Raw genomic sequence first — 14,799 nt, forward strand, 5'->3', positions numbered from 1 at the left:
GCTTATAAATATACCCTTCAACATGTAGACTCTGGCAAGTTTGTACACATACAGTGCTCTGCGTGCGCGTATAGAGCTGCTCCAGGTTTTGTGCTTTTTCTTACACAATCCTTGATATATCGAAAGCCCTGATCAAGTCTGGAATTGTAGAATCCAGTCCAGCATCCTCTTCTTCCAGTGACTAACCTTTAGATCTATGCACAACACCAATTATCTATGCTTGTGACTCTCAACAACCAGAATTCAGACACCCACTGGCTCTTATACGGAGGTAGTATATACGCATCATGACTAGTAGTCATTGATAGCCATATCTGCCATGAATTGGTCTAACCCCTTTGAAACCATCTAAGTTGGTAGCATACTGCCTCTGTTACTGCAGGAGAGTAGGTGGTCTCCTGGAAGGCCACACTAAATTATGGACCTTCCTCATTCTGGCAAGCAAACGAGGTTATAATAAGTATTTCAGGTTTGACTACAGACAACGACTGATTTATTGATGCATGACCATGCACCCGGGCATCACAGTGACCTGGAAGGGGCTGTGAAAAGGGGCAGGACAGGGCAGGGTTGGGTGGAAGAGGGCAGAGTAGGCTTGTGTGCATTCTGCTGTCGCACACGCTGACCCAGAACGTGCCCCCGTGCAAATCGGGGATTGCCTGTTTGTGACATTTTAGCATAGAGCAACCTTTGCCAATCTGATGCCCCCCCCCAAATGTTTTGGACCATTGCTCTCGTCCTAGCCAGTGCTGAGGCTAGATACTTTCCTGTTCTTCAGTGGGGTTCCAACTTCACACTAGCAGTTTAAACGGCAACTTCTTCTTTTTTAGCAAGATTTCTAATGAAAAGCTGAAGATTGCATTTCAGCTGACTATATATTTTTATTTTTTATTTGGTTAAAGCTCAAAGATAAACATATGCAGTCAGAAGAGAGCAGCACTGAATTCAATATAATTTACTCCTTGGAGCCTATAACCTTAATGAATTGGGTATTGTGTTATGTAATGCTGCTCTTTTATTTAGGAATTTATTATTGCATTGATATCCCACTTTTCCTGTATGCAACTCAGTATGACCCCTGGGCTCCCTTCCAGCTCTATGATTCTATGTGGCATACATGGGGTTGCATCCAACTAGTTTTTACTCAGAGAAGACCCACTAAAATTAATGGACCCAAGTACTAAAGGTAAAGGTACCCCTGCCCATACGGGCCAGTCTTGACAGACTCTAGGGTTGTGTGCTCATCTCACTCTAGAGGCCGGGAGCCAGCGCTGTCCGCAGACACTTCCGGGTCACGTGGCCAGCGTGACGAAGCTGCTCTGGCGAACCGGCACCAGAGCAGCACACGGAAACGCCGTTTACCTTCCCGCTATAAAGCGGTACCTATTTATCTACTTGCACTTAAGGGTGCTTTCGAACTGCTAGGTGGGCAGGAGCTGGGACCGAACGACGGGAGCTCACCCCACCGTGGGGATTCGAACCGCCAACCATGCGATCGGCAAGTCCTAGGCGCTGAGGTTTTACCCACAGCGCCACCCGCGTCCACAGCGCCACCCACGTCCACAGCGCCACCCGCGTGGACCCAAGTACTACATAGCCATTAATGTCAATGGGTTGTGGTCTGAGAGTCCCAGCTCTTCCTTGTCCCCAGTTTTAGTCACATTCTGGGCTTTCCTAAGTCACAGGGACTCCAGGTCACCCTTGGAGGAGGAATCCTCCAGCTGAGACATAACACAGGGTAGTTACCAGCAATAGCAGCCGGGCAGCTGCCTGGTGATTCCTCTTATTGGCACCAGCCTTCGTATTAAGTTGGGGCGGAAGGAGGGGAAGAGTCCTCAGAAGAGAAATTATTTATTCTTTTTCATGTGACGCTCACCTAAACCGAACACAGCAAAAATTAATCCCTTTCGGAAGGTGCTCTTCCGCCCCTCGAAAAGCGACAAGCTTTTTTCCGGGCCGCTGTCCACCTGGATGCGGTCTAGCTGGGGAAAGACTGACAAGCTCAATTAGCTTCACAACTCGGGAGCCAGTGGATTAAGTGTTTGCTGGGGTGATTGACAGGAGCTGGTGGAAGCGCAGGCGTCCGTGGAGAGATGGGCTGTCTGGATGCCTGACGGAGGGGTCAGATGCTGACCCAGGGAGAGGCAGCGGGGGTGGGCCTCACAAAGTGGTGTGTGTGTGTGTGTGTGTGTAATATGGTTGTTGAGGCCACTTGTGTGGCACTGGCAGCTCGACTGAGAGACTGACAACTCAGTTAGCAGAACTAAAATAGGGTTTTCTTCCCACCCCAAGCTGCAGCCTCACCATATTTTACTTTTTGGGGTGCAGTAAATACAAAATCAGTTAACCCCATACAGGCAGAAAGGGGATCACACTAAGGTGACCCGTTTATCCTGATTATTCATCCTAATTTGCTTGCACAAGGTTTTCACTGAGGTTAGGTTATACAGTGGTACCTCTGGTTAAGAACTTAATTCATTCCGGAGGTCTGTTCTTAACCTGAAACCGTTCTTAACCTGAGGTACCACTTTAGCTAATGAGGCCTCCCGCTGCTGCCGCTGCACAATTTCTGTTCTCATCCTGAAGCAAAGTTCCCGAGGTACTACTTCCAGATTAGCGGAGTCTGTCACCCGAAGCGTTTGTAACCCGAGGTACCACTGTATCTGGTCTTTGCTGAGCATTTGTTCTGATTCGCTTGCAAGGAGGATATAAAAAACAATGAGCATCCATCTTGATTTGATTCACGGGGTGTTTACATGTCTTCCCATTAAACATTCATCCATCCCTCACTTTTCGGTGTATTTCCCAGTCACTTTCTAAACTGTAAGAAGTCCAGTTCTTTTTAAAGGGGGTAGGGAGCCTCCAGACAATGGGGCAGTATTCACGTTGACCCATGAGGCCATTTCCCCCAAACCACATCCACCTGTCCATTGGCTGACATCACTAGCAACATCATCTGAAGGACAAGAGGCCAAGCTTACATCCTGCATTGGCTGCACCCAGAGCTTTTTTTCTGGGGGGGGGGGACTCAGGGGTATGCATACCCCTAAACATTTTGTGAATCTTTGTACTTTTGTCCATTTACTGTATTTATTTCCCCCGATTTGAACTATAAAATGGTGATTTTCTTGAGTCAAAATGAGAGTACCCCTAAACTTTTTTTTTAAAAGAATAAAAAGCACTGGCTGCTGTACCTCTTCCCAGCAGCAGAGGTTAAATCCTGCTCAATTCGAAAAGATTCATTCCAACTCCTCCCTGATTCAAGAAAAGGTTTTCATTGGAATCCCTTGTTCGAACAAGGGGGCGGGGGGAGCTTTTGTTTTAGCAGTGTTTTGCAAGGTGGTTTGAAGTCCCGACTTAAGTGCAGCTTGTAGGTGACTGACAGGCAGCCACATAGCATGGGTTCTTGACAATGGTTCCTCTGGTTTTCAGACAGAGAGTCTTTCCCAGCCCTACCTGGAGATGCAATACCTTCTGTATGCCTTCGCCTTGCTTCAGTTGCTGCTAAATCACAGGCAACGGGATCAAGCAGGGCTGTCCAGTAGCTCTGTGCTAAGCTGTGGGCATAGGCAAGTGCCCAACCATGCTGACCACTGACGCCAGCCCCAAATGTGCACATTCGTCACTTCTTGTCGTGTTTTTCATCCTTCAAAGTGCGGCAGCCAGGAATGGGAACTGGCTCCAATCAAAAAGCATTTCCTTTTAAGGGCCCTGCAGGGGCAGGCAGACATTGTGAGCTGGATGCGCGGCAGGTCACATTTTTTTTAAGGCACCCTTGGATGTTGCATGCACCAAGTGAGGGCCACAAGCATGTAAATTTCCTCAGCAAATGGAATGCAACTTTTATGCCCCGGTGTGGAATCAATGTGCCGTTTGCATATTGATTTTATTGTTGCCGTTTTCATTCCGCCCCCCCCATGCCCTCCCCACCCTTAGTTAATAAGCTGTTTTGAGCACACATTGGAAAATGTGGTGTGTATGTTTTAAAAGCAAATGAAATGAAACAAAATCTGGTCATGCTCTCTCGTCCAGTTGTTTTCAGACTTCTTTTAAATTGCAAATTCCTATCTTTAATTCATCCTTTCCCCATCAGCTTGTCTTCTGGAAATGCCAGGGATTGAACCTGGGACCTGCTGCATGGAAGGCAGATGCAAAACCATTGATCTATGGTTCTGAGTAGACTTTTGAATAACTACATGCAGAAATGATGCAGAATTCAACTGATCTATTCATGGCTAGTATAGTACTTGGTTTCAAGGATGCTCACCATCCTATCTGCTTTCCTCTGGATGAGATGCAGTTTGTCAATGTGTTGCCCCAAACTACACACAGTACTCCAGAGGATGCTGGGACATTTTCTATGGGATACTCTCAGGCTGGAGAAAGTCGAATATGATTTCAAAGTGCCATTGCTGCTCAGAGAGAATGCGTTCGTATCCTTGTTGCTTTTGGTCAAACAGGTTACGTAGGTCCTGAATTCTTAATAATAATCTTGCACAACATGTTTGAGCAGAAGCGAGGAAAGCTTTCAAACCACTCTGAAGAATTTGTTTCTTTTCATGAACTGAAGGTACACCCTGGGACACACACATTCCGCATCCCCCCATCAACTGCAAATTTCAAGAGAAGATTGGTGGTGGGTGGAAAAGCCATTCAGCCCCCTCCCCAGTGTAAGCTGGTGAAACGTGCTTGCAACACCCCAATTCTCATACAAAAGATTGCTTCCCTCCCTCCCCACACTATGACGCATTGCCAGCAATTCTACTCCAGCTGCGGTCTTCGTTTACTCTACCGCAGCCTGTCCTCCTCTGATGTATAAGTCAAGTTATTTTTAAAATATTTTTTGTTAAGGATATATTTGCAAAAAAACAAACAAACAAAAAACTGGTGTGATGCATGCAAGCACTGCTCCCAACACCCCTTTCCTGCATGTTCCGTCCCAAGTTTCCTGCTCTAACCCAAATGCAATTGAGATGTGGGGAAGGGCTGTAGCTGGGTTGTAGAACTTCTGTTCTGCATGCAGAAAGTCACAGGTTCAGTCCCCTGCATCACTAAGTAGGGCTGGGAGAGACCACTGCCTGAAGTCCTGAGGAGCCACTACAAGTCAGTGTAGACAATACTGAGCTATATGGACCAAATGGACTGATTCACTATAAGGCACGTGCCTATGTTTCAGGGGGCAAGAGCAAGCCAGAAGTCTGTTTGAGGACAGACTGCAGCTGCAGCTCAGCAGTATCCAACCACTAGAAGCCCCATCAGCACAATGATGTCTGCCTGTGCAACAGGACTTTCCTCCCGCTATGGAGGGCTGGGAGAACCCACAGAGAAGATTTAGGAGGACTCAAGAGAGGAGAGGGGGCAGCCCCATGTTGCCAGGGCAAATCCTTGCACTGAGAAGCTTACTTACTGCTACTTCTGCTTTGCATGCAGAAGCTCCCAGATTCAATCCCAAGCATCTCCAGGTAGGGTTGGGAGAGACCCCTGTCTGAAATCCTGGAGAGCTTCTGCCAAGAGTGTAGGCAAAACCCAATGTTCTGCTTTCTGTGTTCCTAGAAGCCTCTCCGCAGTTGGGAATGGTGTAATATTATGTTGGGAACTTTCCTGAGATTTGCAAGTATAGGGCGGCATACCGAATAGTGAATGAATATTAAGAGTTTCAAGTCATGCAGAGACTTCTATGTGCTTTCATCCAAACACGCTCCAAAGACCTCTTCAGACCTTTGTGCTCAACCAAGAACAGCCAGGTCCACACATGTAGAACAGGGACATTTGGGGGGCGGGACGCACAACCACTTTTGCTCCCTATACACTTTCCACCCACAAATGTTGTTCGGACGCACTCAGACAAGACTGCCATTTCTCCACAATGGGTTTTCCAGAGTTCTAAATCACACCTCATCAGTTGCAGCACTGCCAACTCAGCGTTCATGTGTGAGCTGTGTGCATATCTGCGCTAGAGGCAAGGTGCACTACCCACCCTGCCCGGCTGAGAGATTTCATTTCTAAAGACCCTGGGGAGGGAGCTGAATCTTGAAGAATAACCATACCAGCAGCTCAGCCGCAAGAAAATTTTTAACAAGAGTATTCCCAGAAGCCCTGAGCGGTGATTCACCAGGGACAGGTTCCAGAAAATAGGGATCACCTCTCATAAAGAGGAGTGCAGTCAGAGTACACGTGAGCTGTCTTTTCTAAGAAGGCTTTTCAGCCCTCCTGATGGTCTCCTTGGGGAGTCTTCTGATCAGCTCCCAAGGAGCCCATAGCTGAGTAGTTGAGAACGTGTTTTGCCTTCAGAAGGTGCCAGGTTCCAGCTGTCTCCAGCTAGGAGAAAGGAGCAGGAAGCAGGTGACCCTGAGGAGATGCTGCCAGTCTGTGTTGTAGGCAGCTCTGGGTTAGGTGTGCAGCCAATCAAATCTGGTATATGTGCCAAGAAAAGGCTAATTCTGAAAGACCTGATAAGCAGTTTTCCTTGTCTTGGCATTCTCTTGATGTGCTTCTTTCCTAGCTATTTTGAGACTCCCTCTCTCCATATGAGATGTAGCCCGTTGGCTGTTTACACACACACTGCGGTGTGGGGAGACTGACCTGAAGTTTCCATGCGTGCCCCTCCCAACCCGCATTACACACCTCACTTCTCCCAGCTCCAACCACAGTGGCGTGGATCTCCTGGCTAGGCTCCCTGGGAACAGGGGCTTATTCTGTACTGGGTGTTTCCGAGGTGACAGCAATCGTATGCGATGCTCCCGTTGCCAAGGTAACTTCTCGGTAACAGGTGCTAAACCTTCAGCAAACTGCTAGGGCATGAATGAAGTCTGGAACGGCATTTATTTCCAGCTGTAACTGGGGACAGGAGTTTGAGGGGGAAAACAGTGAGGAGATTTTGTCTACAAGCTGATTTGAAGCATAAACACGGCTTATCCTACAGGTTGCCCCCAGTAGCGAAAGCCCAGGGAAATACAGGGCTGTATCTAATGCTAGTTCTACTCAGAGGACACCCATTGAAATTAATGGGCATGACTTACTCTGAGAAGGAGAAGCATTGGATACAGCCCATAAGTAGTGTCCAACTTCAACATAGGCTTATGCAAGCAGATCCCTTTCAACCCAGGGGTCTCCCAGTGAATCAGGTTTAGAGTATAAAAGTAAGCAGGGATGTAGGATGTGGAACTCACTTCCACAAGATGTGCTGCTACCTTTTATTTATTTGGCAGATTAGTATATCCACGATGTGGTGATAGGTGCTAGCCTGTGTTGGTTTCTTTGCTTGTTTACTTCTTTATTTTGTGTATTTGCATAGCACCCTTTGGCCAATTGCTCAAAGTCCTGAGGACAGCATGATAGACAATGAAGGGGGTTGCTGCTGGACAGAAGCTCCAGCTCCTGGGGGCGGCTGAGCACTTTTGGGCCCCCTGAATATTTTTGGGGTAGGATCAGTATAGCCAGGTGCCTGTGGGGAGCTCACAACAAGCACATGTGATTCTCAGTTATTCAGAGGCACATGCAACCTCTGACAGTGGAGGTAGAAAACAGCCATTGCGGATAAGAAGAAGAAGAAGAGTTTGGATTTGATATCCCGCTTTATCACTACCCTAAGGAGTCTCAAAGCAGCTAACAATCTCCTTTCCCTTCCTCCCCCACAACAAACACTCTGTGAGGTGAGTGGGGCTGAGAGACTTCAGAGAAGTGTGACTAGCCCAAGGTCACCCAGCAGCTGCATGTAGAGGAGCGGGGAATCAAACCCGGTTCACCAGATTACGAGTCTACCGCTCTGAACCACTACACCACACTGGCATTGACAGCCTTACCCTCCAAGAAAACAATAAAAACAATATGAAGTCAGAATAAAAAACAAACATGAAAAGGGCAATCAATAAGACCAACATTAAAAGCAGGTGGTTAAAACAATGAATTAAACTTAGAATGATTTTCAAAATGGATTGAAGAGATTCAGGGAGGGAGAGGCCGTCAGCTGCAAACCTCCCATTACGAGGTGATCAGAATGCTTGGGGGGGGGGCAGCCAGCACGGGGAGGGATTTTGCCTTCTTGCCCTGTTGGGAATCAAAGAGAAATTTGGTTTGGTAACTTGCACTTTCTGGAGCAGTAAATGAACTGAAATGCAGCCATCCTTTGAAACCCAGACTTCTACAAATCTTGCAGTGCAGTTCTCTAGCCAATTAAAATGGACAAGAATGCATAAAGTGCACATTAAAATGCATATATTAAGCAAAATAAAGGAAAAAATACATTGTAGCTGGGGAAATTGATTTGGGAAATGTACCTATTAAGATAATTCTGCACTAAGATGCTTAATTTACACAAGGGTTTTCTGGGGGAAAATGCAAGCTTATGTGGAAATGTGGAAAACTGAACTTCAGACTGAAAAAATAAGAAACTGAGAAAAAGTGAAATTCAAGGTTCACCTATCCCTTTCCTCTAAGCCAGGGGTAGGCAACCTAAGGCCTGTGGGCTAGATGCGGCCCAATCACCTTCTTAATCCGGCCCACGGACGTTCTGGGAATTGGCGTGGTTTTTACATGAGTAGAATGTGTCCTTTTATTTAAAATGCATCTTTGGGTTATTTGTGGGGCATAGGAATTCATTCATTCATTTATTTTTCAAAATATAGTCCGGCCCACCACATGGTCTGAGGGACGGTGGACCGGCCCACAGCTGAAAAAGGTTGCTGACCCCTGCTCTAAGCATTTCTCACCAGAGTGTCCACAACTATGGTCCTGATGTCAATAGCGTGTCATATTGCCCACCTGTCAAAGATGGCCCAGAGGAGTGGGGGAGATAAAGACCAGGCCTGTGAGGCCAAAAGGTTCCCGCCCCCTGGTCTATCTGTATATAAAGCCATCAGCAGGCATGGCCTTTTATCAAGCGCAGAAGGACAGGTCTCTGCCCCAAGTGACTTTGCAGTCAGAAACTCGACACAGAGAAGATTACAGAGTGAAATGCGGTTGCACAAATAGCTCAGCTGGTAGAGCATGAGACTCTTGAGCTCAGGGTCGTGGGGTTGATCCCCACATTGAGGAAAATATTCCTGTATTGCAGGGGGTTGGACTAGATCACCCTTGTGGTCCCTTCCAACTCTAGGACCCTATGATTCAGACAAAGGGATGAAGATGCTTTGACTTTCGGTACCTGAGTTCCCACAGGGAGATGGGCCTGGTAAGAGAAGCAGCTTGGTGCAAAGTGGGGGTGGAGGGGACTCCAAGGGTTGGGACAAGGGCTGGAGGGAAGAAGGAGCCTTCCAAAAAGCCAAATGAGTTAGTATTGTAATGCTTCCCCCTGCTTTTTTTGTGAATGAACTAAAGTGAAATGGTTCCTGAGCAGGCAGCAATTTAATAACATCATCTTTCTCTGTGTTTTCTTTGTAGCTAACAGTTCCCTGCTGGGAGGAGGCGGTGGTGAGTCTTCTAATTGATACCTTTTTCTTCTTCACAGCATTCAAATTAATATCTCTACTGGTTTGAAAGGGAGGGGGAAGGAAGCACAGGGTGCTGGGAGTTAGGTACTGCCTGTGGCTGTTCAGAATACATGAGATGCCCAGCTGGCTGAATCCCTGGAGAGCTGCTGCCAGTCAGTGGTGGACTAGATAGACAAGAAGCTGGACATAGTATAAAGCAGAAGGTTGTGATCTTAAGTTCAAGAACGGCACAATGTTAAATAAGTATGTCTTCCACAGTACATAACTTACAGCATTTCATTACCAGGTGAGATAGCTTTTTAATTATTTTTTTTAAAAAAAGGAAAAACAAATACTTGGAGAATAGGTCTATGAATCACCACTCATAATGAGGCAAAATAGAACCTCCATCTGCAGGGGCACTCCACCTTTTGGTGATAGCTGATGGGGTCAAGCAGTACAAGAAGGGGTAACCAACATGGTGCTCCTCCATGTGTCGTTGTCCTACAACATGTTGTGTTATGCCACACCTCCACAGCATCCATTTTGTGACTGGCAACCCTAAAACTCTCTCAAAATTAAAAATGTGCCCCTTGGTCAGAAAAGGTTGGTCTACTCTGACTGGCAGCAGCTCTCCAGGGATTCAGGCAGAGAAAGGTGTTTTTTCACCTGGCTAGGCAGAACAAAACAAGTGTTTGGAAAGAATATTAAGATAAATTTTGACTCTTGGTGTGTTATTTATTTGGTTGTTTAATATTGTGCTACCTAGGGAGAGGACAGAAATCCCATTTTGTTTGCATTTTGATGTGGAGCTGCCTAATTTGTTCTTCTCAAAATGTTATGCAAACCAAAAGACACATTCACTTTTCTGAATTTTGCAGTGCAATTCTCTAACCAAATAATATGCAGAAAAATGCACATGTTGGGGGAAATGTGGTTCAAAATGCGCACACTGATTAAAATAACATACAAAAATGCATTATAGTAGGATAATTTGCCTACAAAATTGTGCATATTAGTCAAAACTTCATATAAAATATTGATGGTTTTTTATGATTATCGTTTTTTAAAAACAGTCAATCTGTAAATTGCTGGGGAAATGGAAAACACTGAGAAACCAAAACAAATCCAGACATCCTGAGTGCTACCCCACCTTTCAGAGTGAGCCCTCACAAGGCAGTTTACAATCAAACAATTGAACAAACATGCAACAAAAACAGCATCTGATAAAACCATACATACAGGGAGCTGGCAAAATAAATAAAAGCCTGGACTAGATGTTCTTTAAAAGCTGAGCGTAGAAAGGCCAGACAGGGCCATTCAAAGGCTAGTGGGCTGTAGGGGATATGATGGAGGCAGGCAGACTGGGTGTTCAGAAAAAAAGTGGGGCTAAACATCTATTGCTCCCCCTGCCCTCTGGGTCTTTCTGCCAATGAGAAAGTTCTAAGTTCTTTTGTGATGACTTCTTGGCTTGACATTGTGCTATAGAATAGAGGGGGGAAGCTGTGGACCACACCGAATTTGGATGAGTAAGGGCCCTCCCACCCCCCACGTATGTGTCCTTTCCTTTGCCCTTTTCCAAAATGGTGGGCATTGTCAGCATACTATGTGCTCTGAATAAGAAGCCGCCCGCACTCCCCAGGGCTCTTCTGCAAAGGCTGCTCTCCATGCAAGTAGCAGGTTGTGCTTGGCTTTTGACATGGCACCTGGGAGGGCCAGCGACTCCCAGGATTTATCTGTAAAGCAGGGAGTGGAGGTCACGCTTGGCCAGTGGCAGCACATAGCTCTCCAAGATGCTCACAGCTCTCCAGGTGTTAGGCAGGCAGGTGTCCCCTGGTGCAGGTTGAGGTCGGCTTAGTTTTTGCTCACATATGGTACACAGACAGACACACACAGAGAGAGATGCACTTTCAGGAGGAGGACAGCTATGCGCCCTGGCAGCTGACATGCCCAGGATCACTGCAGCTAGTATTTCTGTGTGGTGTGTACACAGCCTTAAAACAAGAAATTAACCATCTTAATAAACAAACAAGTAAATAAATTTGGAAACAGTTTGACACCAGCAGAAGCACAAATAATGTAGCCACGAAATATTATAAAGCAGCAGGGGGAAAACATATTTAAAACACAGCCACCATAAAAAAGTGGGATAATTATGGGATAATCCTATCCCTGTCTACTCTGGTGTGAGTCCTACTGAGTTGATTGGGACTTACTCCCAGGTAAGTTGAAGTTAGCTTTAACTACAGCAGTTATGCCACTTCAGAAGGGAATAACCATTTACCCATGAGCCCCAGCAAGTATGGCCAATGTCCAGGGATGATGGGAGTTGTAGTTCAGCAAACAGCTGGAGGGCCAAAGCCTCCCCCACACCCGATGAGCTTTCTTGAGGATTGGTACATTCTGTTAATTCTCCAGTGCAAGTGATCACATGGTGGAGACACCCTCTATGCAGATGCATGGTAGAATTATTCTTCCCCTGTCCTCCCCTCCCCTCAACTCCCAAGAAGGTTCATTGGATGGAGGCAAGCCGAGAACAGTCACTCATGCAGAGAAGCAACAAACAGCCTCCTCTGGGGGCAGGGAATTTTGCTGCAGGCATGGACTAATCCAACCATGCATGAGGCAGAGGTGCAGCAAAATTGCCTCCCTCTACCCCACCCCACCCACAAAAGGAGACTTTGGAAAGAGGCAAGTCCAGGGCAGTTACTCACGCAGAGAGACGGCAGGCATCCTTCTCTGTGGGTGGGCGATTTGGAGTTCACAGCAGCCTGCAGTTACTTGATTCATTCATTTACCTGGACTGCTAGCAATTCTCTTCACGAACTTGCAGACTGGTTTAAAGAAAGAGCGGCTTTCTAGGGACTCCCAACACTGCAGAGATACAAGAGTGTGGGGAGGGGGTCCTCTGAAATGGTCCTCTGGCCAAGCCTGCTCTAACCTGCAGCACAGTGCCCCCCAGAGGCAAGGCTGCCCTTTACCGGTCTCTGCCACTACAGCCCCCTCATCTGTATCCCATCCATGCCATGCAGCATAGGCCTCGCTGAGCCAAGATTTCACAAAGTCAAAGCCCAAGGTGGCAGGAGTCTGGAAGCCGAGCCAGCCAGCAGAAGAAAATTGCTAGGAAATGAAGGAGTCAGGCAAACAAACAAGCCCCATCCTGAGGCCACTCGCTCCCAGCGGCATCACTGCCAATGTTAATGGGTCCTTTATTTATGCCTGACCCGAAGTGATCCCATTTTATTTCCACTCTTTAAAGTCCTGGACCTGTCGCCAGTGTGCGTGGGGCTTTTTTCGTACGGTGATAAACAAGAACCAACCGGGATTTATCCTCCCGTCCATTAACCTGTGATCTCACAGCTCGCAAATAAACGCTGAAGCTGCAGGCTGCCTAACGACCCACCCACCCACCCACTTGCTCGCCCAACCTCTTCCTCAGCTTACCAGTCCTGCAGACGCAGCAGCGAAGTGGGGGACAGGGATTGGCCGGGGGGGGGGCATAGCACAGCACAGCCAGCCTGGACAAAGAGGCTCCTTCTGTTCTGCAGCAGGGGAACCTAACAAGATTAGAAGAATCTGGCTTTCCAAGCATCTGGACCTCACGGTCTGAAAGAAAATGTGCCGCTCCCAAGAATCAAGTGTACAGTGGTACCTCGGGTTACATACGCTTCAGGTTACATACGCTTCAGGTTACAGACTCCGCTAACCCAGAAATAGTGCTTCAGGTTAAGAACTTCGTGCTCCAGTGGCGCGGCAGCAGCAGGAGGCCCCATTAGCTAAAGTGGTGCTTCAGGTTAAGAACAGTTTCAGGTTAAGTACGGACCTCCGGAACAAATTAAGTTCTTAACCTGAGGTACCACTGTACAAGGTGTGAGACAAAACATGCAGATTCTGAGAATCTAGTCCACAAGGACTGAGAGAAAACATGAAGCTGCTAAGAATCCAGCCTGCAAGGTCTGAGAGAATACGTGCCGATCTAAGGATCTAGTCCACATGGTTTGAGAAATATATGTTGGTAGTATACCAGGAACCTAGGCCTTGAAACAAGAGCTTTGGTATTAGCCTGGTGAGCTAGTTGCTGGTCACCAAGGAGTCGCAATCTCTTTGCCCTCTCTTCTTGTGCATGGAGAGTTGTGCAAAAAAGTTTTAAGAGATTCATGGCTCTCCCTCTCCCACCTCTCCCACTGTATTAGTCATAGGATACTGCTCTTTTCTGAGTCAGACTACTTGGTCGCCGAGCTCAGTGTTGTCTGCAGTGACTGGCAGCTAGGGACATCAGGAGGCAGCAATTTCCATCTCATCCTGTGTTCGTCACAATCAGTTCTGTTTCTGTTCCACTGCAGTTCGGCTGTCCCACTTAGGTCATTAATTTCAATGCATTTTGATGGAAGGGAAATGCCATGAACATAACGTTTGCAGACTAAAACAAAAACAAAAAACCCTGCAACAGCAAACACCACTTGTATTTGCTTGTGCGATTTCTGGTCCTGACCTTAGACGAACATCCAAATTGTGTCAAATTCCTCTCCCGTTTCCAACAGAATTCTCTTACATCCTTACTGGCAGCTGCTCTCCAGGGTTTCAGGCAATGGGCATTCTCAGCACTACCTGGGGGTGTTGGGGGTTGAACCTGGGACCTTTTGCACGTCAAGCAGATGCTCTACTACTGAGCTTCAGTATTTGAGGCTTGAGCTTATTTAGCAGAGGAGTAATTCATGACTGGCTGTGGCCCAGACAGTGTCCTTCCCCCATTTCTGTCGCAGAATGCATCTCACTTAGCAAGCACACCTGCTGTGCAGTGTTGCTGGAATGTCAATCAACTTCCTACCTTTTGCAACCACAGAAATTCCCCACCAACAACGATGGGCAGTGCTGAGTGGGTGAGAGCAACAAATGAACACAGGAAGCTGCCTTGTCAAGCCATTGGCCCACCCAGCTCAGGACTCTCTACAACAACTACCAAATTCTCTCCAAGGTTTCATGCAGGGGTATGTCTACCTGGGCATGCCAGGGATTGATGCTCTACCACTGAGCTAGGCAGGTGCAAGAAAGCATGCAGGTAGAATCCCTCCAGGCAGCTCCCTCCTATGCTTCCAAGTGATTGACTTAGCTCTCTGCTTGGAGCAACAAAAGGCATCCTAGGGAAATAAATAAAAAAATTGTCTAGTAGCACCTTAGAGACCAACTTAGTTCTGGGTATAAGCTTTCATCTGCATGCACACTTCTTCAGATACCTGCATGCAGACGAAAGCTTATACCCAGAATTACTTAGTTGGTCTCTAAGGTGCTACTGGACAAATTTTTAATTAATTTATTTCGACTGCGTCAGACCAACACAGCTACCTACCTGAATCTAGAATCCTAGGGAAAGGTAGCTTTCATTCCCCACCAC

At 47.0% G+C, this 14,799-nt stretch overlaps 1 protein-coding gene across 4 annotated transcripts in view; it reads left to right on the forward strand.

Annotated features, from left to right (window-relative positions):
- The window catches only part of MACROD1 (mono-ADP ribosylhydrolase 1), a 312,448-nt gene that overhangs the window by 221,153 nt on the left and 76,496 nt on the right, over positions 1–14,799 (forward strand). For 3 of the 4 annotated variants that reach the window (XM_080985741.1, XM_080985742.1, XM_080985744.1), the window contains exon 4: positions 9,379–9,408. The exons of the other annotated variant lie outside the window; for it this stretch is intronic. In XM_080985741.1, coding sequence (XP_080841867.1) covers positions 9,379–9,408 — 30 coding nt within the window. The remainder of the gene's footprint in view (positions 1–9,378; positions 9,409–14,799) is intronic. 4 annotated transcript variants of the gene reach the window in all.

Source organism: Podarcis pityusensis (genome assembly GCF_964106645.2).
Source record: "Podarcis pityusensis genome assembly, chromosome: 16".
In the NCBI taxonomy this organism is placed as follows: Eukaryota; Metazoa; Chordata; class Lepidosauria; order Squamata; family Lacertidae; genus Podarcis; species Podarcis pityusensis.